Genomic DNA, 12,837 nt, shown 5'->3' with positions numbered 1-12,837 from the left:
TTGATGACTAGATCTAGATCACATGGACCCAGTTGATGACTAGATCTAGATCACATGGACCCAGTTAATGACTAGATCTAGATCACATGGACCCAGTAGAGGAGAGACTGTCTATCAGGAGTCACATCTTAAACACCTTCTCTAAATGTAAAGCGATCGAATGTGAGAGATTGAATATGAATAATAAAAACAGAGTGAAGACAGTCAGACAGCTGGAGCTGGTGTATTCAACATTTATTCTGTCATTTTAAAAACGGTTTTGAGGACAATCAAAATATAAATACACTTCTCTCACACACTCACCCGATCACTCACACACACACACACACACACACACACACACACACACACACACACACACACACACACACACAGAGATTTAGATGTTTGAAAAGGTGCATCAACTGGTCTTCATGATCACCCTTCACCACAGTTCAGACGCTCTTTACACACAGAGAGGAAACGTCTCTTCACAACAACGAGCTTCACTCTGCTTCATTCAACCGTCGACGCCGTGAATCTAGAGCAGGAGTTGACGGTTTGAATCTAGAGCAGGAGTTGTCGGTTTGAATCTAGAGCAGGAGTTGTCGGTTTGAATCTAGAGCAGGAGTTGACAGTTTGAATCTAGAGCAGGAGTTGTCGGTTTGAATCTAGAGCAGGAGTTGTCGGTTTGAATCTAGAGCAGGAGTTGTCGGTTTGAATCTAGAGCAGGAGTTGTCGGTTTGAATCTAGAGCAGGAGTTGTCGGTTTGAATCTAGAGCAGGAGTTGACGGTTTGAATCTAGAGCAGGAGTTGACGGTTTGAATCTAGAGCAGGAGTTGACGGTCCCTGTTGACGGACTGTCTCAAGTGTCTCTGAGTAATAAGACAGAACTAGAGAAGCTCTCCGCTCACAGAGAGCTTCAGTCTGACTGATTTCAACACAACGTTCACTTCACCGCCCCGGACTCTGATCTTTTAAAGTTCGACAGTGAAGACGTTGTTGTCTTTGATTTGTGGTTTTAATGTTCGATATTTAACGCCTTCAAGAACACTAAAACATAATGAGAGACTTAAAGTCGTGGAGTTGAATCCCACACATGGACGTCCTGTGAAGGACGACGGTGCTTCAGCCTCTTCAACTAGTTCAAAGACATTTTGACCAACAAACACCTTCAAACAAACTTTAAGATGTTTGAAGAAGTGTGCAGACGCTTGTGATTGTCGTGGAGAACCAATCAGAGCGGAGCGACATCCAATCAATCAACGACCGTATCGATAATCAACACTTCTTCCTTCTTCTCGTTTCCAAAAGAACCCAAAGAATACGTTTCAGCCTCGAGTCACATGGTTAATGCTGAGAACTGATTTAAGTTTAACAGAATCACTCGATTAAGCTTAGAATAAAACAATAGTTTGTGTTTCAGTAAAGACGGAACAAAGGCTTAAAGAGTGATTCTGGTTCCTGACGTTCTCCTGGGTGAACGTGGGTTTGGTTCTTAAGCGTGATGCTCGTTAAGCGTCGCTCGCTGTCCTCACTGTAAACTGAAGATCTTTTGTTTTTTTTCCGTCTGTTGGTCAGAAAGTCTCTGGTGATATGATGGAGAAGAAGAGCATCAAGGTGAAGAACCGGTTCCGTCGGTAAAGTGGCTTTTCATAACACACTGAAATAAGAATAGTCGGTCATGACATGAACTCTGATTTGAAGTTCATGAAAACCACCAGCGTGGAAAAACAAAACCCAAAACCTTTGAACCAGCAGCAGCAGAACCACACTGAGAATAAACACAGAGGTCAACATCTGGGTCTCATCTGGAGGCTCGACGCGCGAGTCGAGACTCAAAGTGAGAATCAAACCGACGTCTCGTCCTCCCGTGGTCTGGAGCTTCAGAACGGTCCCTAGACCACAGCTCAGAGGAGAAACCTCGTCCTCTACGCTACGACCCGTAAACACAGAACACATGGAAACACACAACGGAACAGAGGAACGTATGGCGGTCCAACGGGGAACACGGTTCTGTACCGGCCCCGTGGAATGACAGGAAGACAGAGGTGTGTTCAACACGTCCTCCTTCTGTTCTCTGAGGCAGTGAGTGAGTCTGTATAATATTTACACTCCTCAACACGAGTCAATCATCAAACCGCTGCATGAGGGACAAAGACAACGAGGTCATGTAGTGGATCAGGGAGGTCCAGAGGACACGAGGCGTCTGAGGCTTCTCTGTGTGTTGAAGCCACAGTGAGCAGGTCCACCTGGGTCCAGATCAAAGTAGACCCGGCTCACCGGTCAGCCAACCGGAGCGCCTTAAGGAACGCTGACGTCGTCTTCCTTTGTCTCAAAATGACAGCGGGACAAAAATGAGCACAAAAACAAGAGATCGAGACAAGATACAGGACGCTAACGTCTCCGATCAACCGCTGCTTCGTTAACGGACACGCTGTGATATGGACGTTATGTTTTGTCAACAAACCCCATGAAAAGACAAGAACCAACAACAACAGACGTCTGATTTCGACCACTCCAACAGGAACAAATGGGGCATTTGTTGGGGACTACTTTCAGCGGCGGATTAATCCACGTGTGGTGCTGTGGTGAGTATTTGTGGCAGCAGGACGGTGTGTGTGTGTGTGTGTGTTTTAATATCACACAGAGGAAGGAGATATGTGGACACAAAGACGAGTCGTTGGTTTTGTTTACTTCGTGGGATTTGTTGACAGTAAAAAGTAAAGTATGAAATATGATTTATGTCTTCAGATCTTCGCCCGTCTGGGATTCTGCTGACATGAGATCAAGCCGTCCAGGTCGTGTGGTTTTGGGAGACGTATTCATCCTCGGACCGTCTCACAGACATTCAGAGTGGTGGTCGTTAAGCAGGAAGTGAACAGGAAGTGAGGGAAGGACGTTTCCCTCTTCTGGAGGACGAGGCGTCGTCCTCTCTGCTCGAGCTCAATCACAATCTGTTTTAAAAATAATAAAGTCTCCCGTTGATTCTGAACCGTCGGCATCAAAATCAAACAAACAAACAAACAAAAAGTCCCACAAGTTCCTCTTCAGTGCTCTAAAGCTCTCTGCATTTCTGTCACTCAGAAGACAGAAAGACAAACTGCTTCTGTCTCCGTCCGTCTGTCCCTCTTCTGTCCGTTGTTTCCGTCCATTTGGCACCCTGGAGGCTGGTGGGGGGGGGGGGGGGGGGGGGGGTTAGGACGCCTTGCCCAACTCTATCTTCTTCTGGATGACCCGAGCAGAGTGGTAGATGAGCGAGTCGATCAGACCGGCCACTGCAGGAAGAGAAGAAGAAGAAGAAGAAGAAGAAGAAGAAGAAGAAGAAGAAGAAGGAGAAGAAGAAGAAGGAGGAGGAGGAGGAGGAGGAGGAGAAGGAGGAGGAGAAGAAGAAGCAGGAGAAGAAGAAGAGAAAGAAGAAGAAGCAGGAGAAGAAGAAGAAGAAGGAGAAGAAGGAGAAGAAGGAGAAGAAGAAGAAGAGTCAGATTATTTCACTCTCACATGTTGGTCTTATGGTACGTTATGATGTCTCACAGAGGGACAGACCTGTGAAGACACCTCCGATGATGGCACAGACACCCGTTAAGAAGTGTGTGAATGATCTGAACAGAGAGAGAGAGAAGAGTCGTTTAGGGAGAACATCTGAAGAAACATCTAAGACGGAGCGACCAAAGTACCCTTTAATACCATTATTTATCTGTTCATCAGTCTCTGGTTGGGTCTTTCTGAGATGGTTGGTACCAAATCTTGACTAAAGCCACAAGAATCAGACACTGAGTGAATCCTTGCACTATTTTAATTTCTTTAATGTGTTTGTCAGTCATTTCTATCTTGTATCTTTTGTTTTAAAAAGCTAAAGTTTATTATTATTATTATTATTGTCATTATAGCTCCGATACTCAATTTCAATATTCAGGAGTTTAAATAAATCTGGACTCTACGAGAGTCGAGAGGCAGTTTTCCCAGCGCTCTGACAGACCGTAGCTCCTGTGGTGTCTACCTGTGATGCTCTACCTGTGGTGTCTACCTGTGGTGCTCTACCTGTGGTGTCTACCTGTGGAGCTCTACCTGTGGTGCTCTACCTGTGGTGTCTACCTGTGGTGTCTACCTGTGGTGCTCTACCTGTGATGCTCTACCTGTGGTGCTCTACCTGTGGTGTCTACCTGTGGTGTCTACCTGTGGTGCTCTACCTGTGATGCTCTACCTGTGGTCTCTACCTGTGGTGTCTACCTGTGGTGTCTACCTGTGGTGCTCTACCTGTGGTGTCTACCTGTGGTGCTCTACCTGTGATGCTCTACCTGTGGTGCTCTACCTGTGGAGCTCTACCTGTGGAGCTCTACCTGTGGTGCTCTACCTGTGGTGTCTACCTGTGGACCTCTACCTGTGGTGTCTACCTGTGGTGCTCTACCTGTGGTGTGGATGACACGCAAATTCGTGAAGCGTTTCCACATTTTGACCAGCCCGAGCTGAATTCCCGGCCTTGTAGCCGTAGATGAAGACGGCAGCAAAAGGTGGACGACAAGGGGATTAAAGGTGTCTACCTGTGGTGTCTACCTGTGGAGCTCTACCTGTGGAGCTCTACCTGTGGTGTCTACCTGTGGTGTCCTACCCGTGGTGTCCTACCCGTGGTGTCCTACCCGTGGTGTCCTACCCGTGGTGTCCTACCTGTGTTTCTCTGTGAATTTAACCATCATGGGAGACAGCTCGTATAAAACGAACACGCCCGGCAGGCCCTGGTCTCCTATCAGCCCGTTGGCCACCTTCTCGTGTCTGGTGACCGAGAACTGGTTCGTTTTGACCACCTGCAGAAACAAAGTGACGACAACACACAGGTCAGCTTTCAGGTAAACATCAGAACGGATGGAGGCGTAGAGGACGTAACAGTGTCTCTTTAACACCGTCTGTGAGGACGTTAGAGGTGAACTCACCTCTCCATCAGTCTTCACGTAGATGGTAGGAACGATCTTCACAAAGTACTGGTACATCATCGACGCTGTGGGGAGAGACGCCTTGTTGTTAAAACTCAAGACTATAAGACACCACTGTAGACCGGACAGTAATATAATGAACCACTGGGTGGCGCTGTTTATCCTCCTCATGTTTCTCCTCCAGGCTCATTCCTCCTCTTTATCCTCCTCCTCCTCCAACTTCCTCTCCAACTTCCTCTCCTTCCGGTTAATGGAGGTCTGCTACAAAGACATTTAAACGCAGCTGAGCTCTGACACCACGAGAGAATCCTCAAAGTTAGGATCCATAATAAACCGAACTTATCTTAACAAACACTCGTCAAGGTAAGCTCGTGTCTCCGCGATGCGTTGATCCCAAAGAAACGATGTTCGGCGGGTGAAAACGTTCCGTGTTTATCCGCCAAGGCCACAGGTTTGACGTTACATAGCGTTAGCATGTCACCTAGCACGTCGGTTAGCATGCTAAGCTAGCACAACAAACAGCACAACAAACGTACAGAGTTAACATTATACACTATAACGCGGTATTGTATAGTTTACCGGTAATAAACTACAGTAAAGCAAACGGCTGGGTTGTTTTTTCTTATGCTCTCTTTTCTTACACAACTGTGCTAGCTAACGTTAGCCTAGCTCGCTAACGTTAGCCTAGCTCGCTGACGTTAGCCTACCTCGCTGACGTTAGCCTAATGCAATAAGACCGATTAACCTAAAAATCACAGATTTAAGCAACACAACTTGATCGTTAACCAGCAGCTTAACTACCACGCGTCTTTAGTTAAAGTCAGTGTTAGTGGTTGGTGTAGATTACCAGTTTAGTAACCACTAAACGGTCTACAGCGACTGGTTAATATAGTCTAATAAATGACTAGTAGCACGCTAGATACTAAGGTCAAATGTCCGACTTTTTGCCCGTTCCCTGAAGCAGCATTACTACTGTTGTCTTCCGGTGATGACGCTCCAGAATAAATTATGTAATGAAGGTTCTGGACGTTTGTTCTGCACATCGTGGTCACATTGGTCTTGTTCAGCATTTCCAGTCAGTCAACCTTCAGACCGGTTCGGTACTTTAGTCCCTGATGCGGATCAGAACTGTATCTCACTTCCTGTCCGTCTCGTCTCTAACCCGTCCTCTGCCGGTCCAGATGCCCGTGGCTGTAGGTCCGTACGGACAGACCCAGCCCAGCTGTTTTGACCGGGTCAAGATGGGCTTCATGATGGGGTTTGCGGTGGGGATGGCCGCTGGCGCCATGTTCGGCACCTTCTCCTGTCTCAGGTGAGTCTGCGCTCGCTGTGGTTGAGGGTTCTGTTCCTGCAGGAGCCCGTTTCCCTACGGCCTCCCAATGATCATAAATAGTGTCTGAGAAGAACTACAACTGTCTCCTCTGCCTCAAGGATCGGCATGCGGGGCAGGGAGCTGATGGGAGGAGTGGGGAAGACCATGATGCAGAGCGGGGGGACGTTCGGCACCTTCATGTCCATCGGGATGGGCATCCGCTGCTGAGGACGAGGACGAGGGACGACTTCCTCCACACCGTCACTCAGATATGAGACTTTTCCAGTAACAACTACAGCCGCCTGTCCCCTGGACGCCGTCACGCTCCGTCTAGTTTTGTCAATAAATGTTCACGTTCGTCACACTGGTTTTCAGAGTGTTCCTTCTAGACAGAATGAGAGCGTCTGACAACAGGAACCTCAGGTTCAGTCCAAATGTAGGAAACCGGTGGAGTCAAAGCAGGAGGATTATTGTCACATCTCTTCTATTTGGGTTCAAAATCTGCATTTCTGTAGTTTTATAATATGATGTTAAACTGGTTATAGATGCACTGATTAAAGCCTTCCTTGTATTTAAACCTCATGAATCACGTTGTCAGCTTTGATAAGTTGGACTTAAGATTCAGTGAAGCGTTATTTTCGATAAAGAACTCATTTGGTCTAAACGTTTAGACGGACCTTGTGGCGCCGTGACGTCCGTGTCGTCCAGAGGGTTCACGATGCCGGGGTAGTCTTTACCAAACGACAGGTGTTTAATCAGATGGGTCATGTTGATCTGCAGGAGGACAAGAGGACACTCTTCATATTCTATTACTATATATATATATATAAATATATATATAAATATATATATATATATATATATATATATATATATATATATATAAATATATATATATATATATATATATATATATATATATATATATATATATATAAATATATATATATATATATATATATATATAAAATGTACCACACATCTGTTACAGTACAGTAGTTTTAGGATCAGTAGAAGTACTCACGTTGTCTAAGCCGAAACTCTGCAGGTCGTGAACTGTAAACACAGAAAACATCTCGCATCACGTCACGTGTTCCAGACGCTTCACACACATTTAGTAAAGAGTGAGTGGGTCTGAGGTTCTGATGGGTCTGAGGTTCTGATGGGTCAGGGGTTCTGATGGGTCAGGGGTTCTGATGGGTCTGAGGTTCTGATGGGTCAGGGGTTCTGATGGGTCGGGTTGATTGAGCCGTTGGTGTGCAGAGGGAAGACAGTGAAGCTGCAGCACCGTCACAAACACTGGAGGTCATGAACGTCTCGTCTCGGGTGCTTTTCACTATGCTAACGCGTGTCTCCTTGCTTCCTTCCTCCGGGTGAGGACGGAGGAGACACCCTCTGTTCTCTGGTGACAGTTGCTTCAAACGTTGAGACTTCCACGTAGGATGCACCTGTGTCTCCTCGTCTCCTCATCTCAAGAGCAACGGGAGGCGAGGAAGCAAACGTTAGCATGATGAAAAGCAGCCGGAGACCAACGAGGCTCTGACCTTTGACCTCCCTTAAATGTGGTTTGCATTCATTTATAAACAGAAAGCTGTAATAATGAAGACACGGTGGTGACATCATCACCATACATGCTGGTACCGTAGTCATGTTCAGATACATCTACTGGCTTAATGTGTAGTATTTATATATATATATATATATAGATATATATATATATCTATATATATATATATATATATATATATATATATATACATACATACATACATACATACATACATACATCCAGTACCTTCCTCTTAATGAATACTTGTGTACTAGCAGTACCTTCCTCTTACTGAACACTTGTGTACTAGCAGTACCTTCCTCTTAATGAATACTTGTGCACTAGCAGTACCTTCCTCTTACTGAACACTTGTGTACTAGCAGTACCTTCCTCTTAATGAATACTTGTGTACTAGCAGTACCTTCCTCTTAATTAACACTTGTGTACTAGCAGTACCTTCCTCTTAATGAACACTTGTGTACTAGCAGTACCTTCCTCTTACTGAACACTTGTGTACTAGCAGTACCTTCCTCTTAATGAATACTTGTGTACTAGCAGTACCTTCCTCTTACTGAACACTTGTGTACTAGCAGTACCTTCCTCTTAATGAATACTTGTGCACTAGCAGTACCTTCCTCTTAATGAACACTTGTGTACTAGCAGTACCTTCCTCTTACTGAACACTTGTGTACTAGCAGTACCTTCCTCTTAATGAATACTTGTGTACTAGCAGTACCTTCCTCTTACTGAACACTTGTGCACTAGCAGTACCTTCCTCTTAATGAACACTTGTGTACTAGCAGTACCTTCCTCTTAATGAACACTTGTGTACTAGCAGTACCTTCCTCTTACTGAACACTTGTGTACTAGCAGTACCTTCCTCTTAATGAACACTTGTGTACTAGCAGTACCTTCCTATTACTGAACACTTGTGTACTAGCAGTACCTTCCTCTTACTGAACACTTGTGTACTAGCAGTACCTTCCCCGTGTGTCTTGATGCCGTTTCTACGTATTTATTGATGAGATTCAAAGAGAGAAAACTACAAAGGAAGATGGACTTACTTTCCACAGCGTGCACTGCAGAAAGAAGAGAGAAGAGTCACTGTAGTGATGCAGGCAGACAACAAACCACGTTATGCTGATGTGTGTGACGGGCTGCACAACTCTGACAAAACCCGCTTTCTAAATACTTCATACTCTTACAGATCAAATATTAAAACAGGACCAGTGGCCCACGAGGACCCGGCTGATCAGAACTTACCTTTGGTTGGTTTCAAAGGATTAAAAGTCGATTTACGAGCTGGAGATCGAACACAACAGGCGCCACAGAGCGGAGGATTACGTTTCATTCTGTGGCAAAGAAAGGTAGTCGTGGTCTGTCAGGGTGGTGGTGCAGCCCCCCAAACACAGCACGCTTTAAGGTCAGTCCAGAGACTGTGAGGGACCAGTGTGAGGTGGATTCCTTTCAGCCGGAGTCTGGTGAGCGGTCTAGTCCTTCAGAGTGATTCTTGTCTCTTGTTTCGGCCGCTACGCATTCAAACACAAGACCGGACTACATCGATAATAACTAATACAGTCAACCAGATTAATTCAGAGGCGAGAGGAGGAGAGACTTCAGCCGCGCTTTAAGCACCTGAAGATCAAACTCAGTGGCCAAGTTCTCCGTTTCAGTAGCCGACTGTAGTCCAGCTCAAACCAGGAGCAGCTGAGATACACTGAGGCTGAAGTCTCGCTCTGGTTTAATGAGGGGAACGGTCACCATAATAATAATATTAATATTCATAATAATAAAGACCAAAACTGACACGCAATGAAGGCAGCAGCAGTCAAAGGAAAGGAAGCAACGAGGAGACATGCAGAGGAACTAAATGGAATGGTGCCGGTCAGAGCAGATGTGATGCATTAGCTTCTGTTGGGTTTTGGGTCCCGGCATTAATCACCTTATTCACTCGACAGAAACTCACGTTAAAATGGTGAAATGATGATTATTATTGACGTCCTCTAACTCTGTCAGTGAAGCTCTACTGCAGTGTGACAACAGAGGCCTGATGTTCTGTCATCTTTAGAACACTGAGACGTGGTCTAAACACACAACATAAAGACTTGAGATGAACTCTAGCTCACATTACTGGATCAAAATTAATTATATATATATATATATTTGTAAGTCTGCAGAATACATGAACATCTCCTCAGTGAAACATGGAGATGAGCTTCATCACTCCCTCAGAGAGGACTCATTTCAGCAGCGCAAGTCCGGATTCTTGATCATTAGAGACTCAACCGGGACTCGAACATCGACGACTAAGACGTCAACGCTGACTTAAATCTGAACCGGATCTCCTGGAGAGTTAACAGAAGGTGTGACGACGCATCAAACAGAAACACGCTTCTGCAGAACGAAGGGACCCACCTGTGAGCGTCCAGCACCGACATTAAACTACAGTAAACTACAGTAAACCACAGTAAACTACATTAAACCACATTAAACTACAGTAAACTACAGTAAACCACATTAAACTACAGTAAACCACATTAAACTACAGTAAACCACAGTAAACTACATTAAACCACATTAAACTACAGTAAACTACATTAAACCACAGTAAACTACATTAAACTACAGTAAACCACATTAAACTACAGTAAACCACAGTAAACTACATTAAACCACATTAAACTACAGTAAACTACATTAAACCACAGTAAACTACATTAAACTACAGTAAACCACATTAAACTACAGTAAACCACAGTAAACCACATTAAACTACAGTAAACCACAGTAAACTACATTAAACTACAGTAAACCACATTAAACTACAGTAAACCACATTAAACTACAGTAAAACCACAGTAAACTACTGTAAACTACATTAAACTAAACTACAGTAAACTACAGTAAACTACATTAAACTAAACTACAGTAAACCACATTAAACTACAGTAAACTACATTAAACTAAACTACAGTAAACTAAACTACAGTAAACTACATTAAACTAAACTACAGTAAACTACATTAAACTAAACTACAGTAAACTAAACTACAGTAAACTACATTAAACTAAACTACAGTAAACTACATTAAACTAAACTACAGTAAACTACATTAAACTAAACTACAGTAAACTAAACTACAGTAAACTACATTAAACTAAACTACAGTAAACTACATTAAACTAAACTACAGTAAACCACATTAAACTACAGTAAACCACATTAAACTAAACTACAGTAAACTAAACTACAGTAAACTACATTAAACTACACACTGAAACACACTGAAAAATGCTCAAACAGTGATTTGTGGCTGATGAATGGATGATGAATGGATGAACTAAAGATAGAAGCCCTTCATAGTCAGACGGTTCTGAACACCTGTCTGGGGGTTAAGCTCTATAAGAGCGCTCCGATTGATCGGTGGTCTCTGTAGGAGCTGTGGAGGCTTCAGACAGACCCGGTAACCGGCCCGACATCCCGGTCAGAGCGCCGCTGTTTGTAGGAGTCCTTCACTAGGAAAACATTAGCTTGGAATAAAGAAATGTGAACCGAGGTCTGAGACTCATCCTTCCATAAATGTCTCATTTCATCGTCTCTGTTGTGAGCCGGAAACAATCTTTACTGTGACTTGAGTGAGACTACTGTACCTGACCTCAGGCCAGTTCAGTCACCAGGAAAACCTGTGTGTGTGTGTGTGTGTGTGTGTGTGTGTGTGTGTGTGTGTGTGTGTGTGTGTGAGAGAGAGAGGACGAGCTCTTACCGTGGACATGAGACTGCTGGAAACTTTTTCCTGGAGCGAAGTGGAAATTTCCTGCCACCTGAGACACAAAGAGGAGGAGGAGGTAAAAGAAACATGATCAATAAAGTATAAAAACAAGATGGCGTCACGACATTACGAGAAGGTTGACGATCATTTACTGTCATTGTGACACACAGACCTCCTCCTCCGTCTCACCACACAGACGTCACTGTGGAAATGTGAAGTTCTGCTCTGTCTCACGAGGAACTATTAAACAAGATCTCACACGCACTACAAACAAATCACTCAGGATGTCACCGACGGAGTCGTCTCACCTTGTTCACCTCCAGGAAGCCGTAGACCTGGCAGCCTTCGTTCTTCTGCTCCTGCATCTTCTGGGAGAAGCCCTCCCTCTTGCACTGCTCGATGGTGTCGGCGTTCTTGAACGCCCAGCCTCGCCGCCGGTACGCCTCCCGCACGTCGTCACAGGTGTTACAGCATCTGCTCACGAAGACGTGATGAATAAATAGATAGATGTATATTTTAAAACAAGTGTGTGTGTGTGTGTGTGTGTGTGTGTGTGCGTGTCTTACTTGAGGTCTTCGGTCTCGGCTCCGTAGCAGCTCTCACATCTGTTCGGGTCCAGTGAACTCGGGTCGAACACTGCCCCGTCGTCGGCCATGCCGAGGTCTACGCAGGACAACGCACAACCAGGGTTCAGTCTACTTCAAATGAACACTTCAACTGTGTTACAGTCGTTCACATGTCACAGTCGTTCACATGTTACAGTCGTTCACATGTTACAGTCGTAGTCGTTCACATGTTAGTCGTTCACATGTTACAGTCGTTCACATGTTACAGTCGTTCACATGTTACAGTCGTAGTCGTTCACATGTTAGTCGTTCACATGTTACAGTCGTAGTCGTTCACATGTTAGTCGTTCACATGTTACAGTCGTTCACACGTCACAGTCGTTCACATGTTACAGTCGTAGTCGTTCACATGTTAGTCGTTCACACGTCACAGTCGTTCACACGTCACAGTCGTTCACATGTTACAGTCGTAGTCGTTCACATGTTAGTCGTTCACATGTTACAGTCGTAGTCGTTCACATGTTAGTCGTTCACATGTTACAGTCGTTCACATGTTACAGTCGTAGTCGTTCACACGTCACAGTCGTTCACACGTCACAGTCGTTCACATGCACGACCTTTGACTCCTGAGTCCCTGAAAGCTGGGAACCAGTCAGAGCTTCTGCACATAGTGGTTCCCTTGATGTGTTTTTGTGAGATGTTTGAAATGAGGGCTGAGGTTAACACAAGCTAA

The 12,837-nt window shown here is 44.7% G+C and overlaps 2 protein-coding genes across 2 annotated transcripts; one reads left to right on the top strand and one right to left on the bottom strand.

Annotated features, from left to right (window-relative positions):
• Positions 1 to 217: 217 nt before the first annotated feature.
• ergic3 (ERGIC and golgi 3) lies at positions 218 to 12,196 on the bottom strand. The gene is made up of 10 exons (XM_068712791.1): positions 12,105 to 12,196; positions 11,847 to 12,012; positions 11,533 to 11,590; positions 8,833 to 8,847; positions 7,244 to 7,275; positions 6,897 to 6,993; positions 4,908 to 4,972; positions 4,645 to 4,781; positions 3,526 to 3,581; positions 218 to 3,257 (listed from the first exon to the last, which is right to left on the bottom strand). Exons 1-10 carry the CDS (start codon positions 12,191 to 12,193, stop codon positions 3,178 to 3,180), a joined length of 795 nt encoding a protein of 264 aa, XP_068568892.1. The 5' UTR covers positions 12,194 to 12,196; the 3' UTR covers positions 218 to 3,177.
• romo1 (reactive oxygen species modulator 1) lies at positions 5,132 to 6,581 on the top strand. The gene is made up of 3 exons (XM_068712792.1): positions 5,132 to 5,270; positions 6,089 to 6,219; positions 6,339 to 6,581. The coding sequence occupies exons 2-3, from the start codon at positions 6,089 to 6,091 to the stop codon at positions 6,445 to 6,447; spliced, it is 240 nt and encodes a 79-aa protein (XP_068568893.1). The 5' UTR covers positions 5,132 to 5,270; the 3' UTR covers positions 6,448 to 6,581.
• Positions 12,197 to 12,837: the final 641 nt, after the last annotated feature.

The sequence above is a fragment of the Cebidichthys violaceus genome, unplaced genomic scaffold (assembly GCF_023349555.1).
Source record: "Cebidichthys violaceus isolate CVI_PGR_0920_01 unplaced genomic scaffold, fCebVio1.0.p SCAF_173, whole genome shotgun sequence".
Taxonomy (NCBI): Eukaryota; Metazoa; Chordata; class Actinopteri; order Perciformes; family Stichaeidae; genus Cebidichthys; species Cebidichthys violaceus.
Note: the sequence above shows the minus strand (reverse complement) of the source record. Positions and strands in the feature narration are given on the sequence as shown.

Excerpts from the sequence above, each read along its gene's own strand:
- romo1 (XM_068712792.1), top strand. The coding sequence starts at position 6,089 with ATGCCCGTGGCTGTAGGTCCGTACGGACAGACCCAGCCCAGCTGTTTT. Across the intron at positions 6,220-6,338 it reads GGCACCTTCTCCTGTCTCAG|GATCGGCATGCGGGGCAGGG; the intron begins GTGAGTCTGCGC and ends CTCTGCCTCAAG.
- ergic3 (XM_068712791.1), bottom strand. The coding sequence starts at position 12,193 with ATGGCCGACGACGGGGCAGTGTTCGACCCGAGTTCACTGGACCCGAAC. Across the intron at positions 12,013-12,104 it reads GCCGAGACCGAAGACCTCAA|ATGCTGTAACACCTGTGACG; the intron begins GTAAGACACGCA and ends CTTCGTGAGCAG. Across the intron at positions 3,258-3,525 it reads CATCGGAGGTGTCTTCACAG|TGGCCGGTCTGATCGACTCG; the intron begins GTCTGTCCCTCT and ends CTCTTCCTGCAG.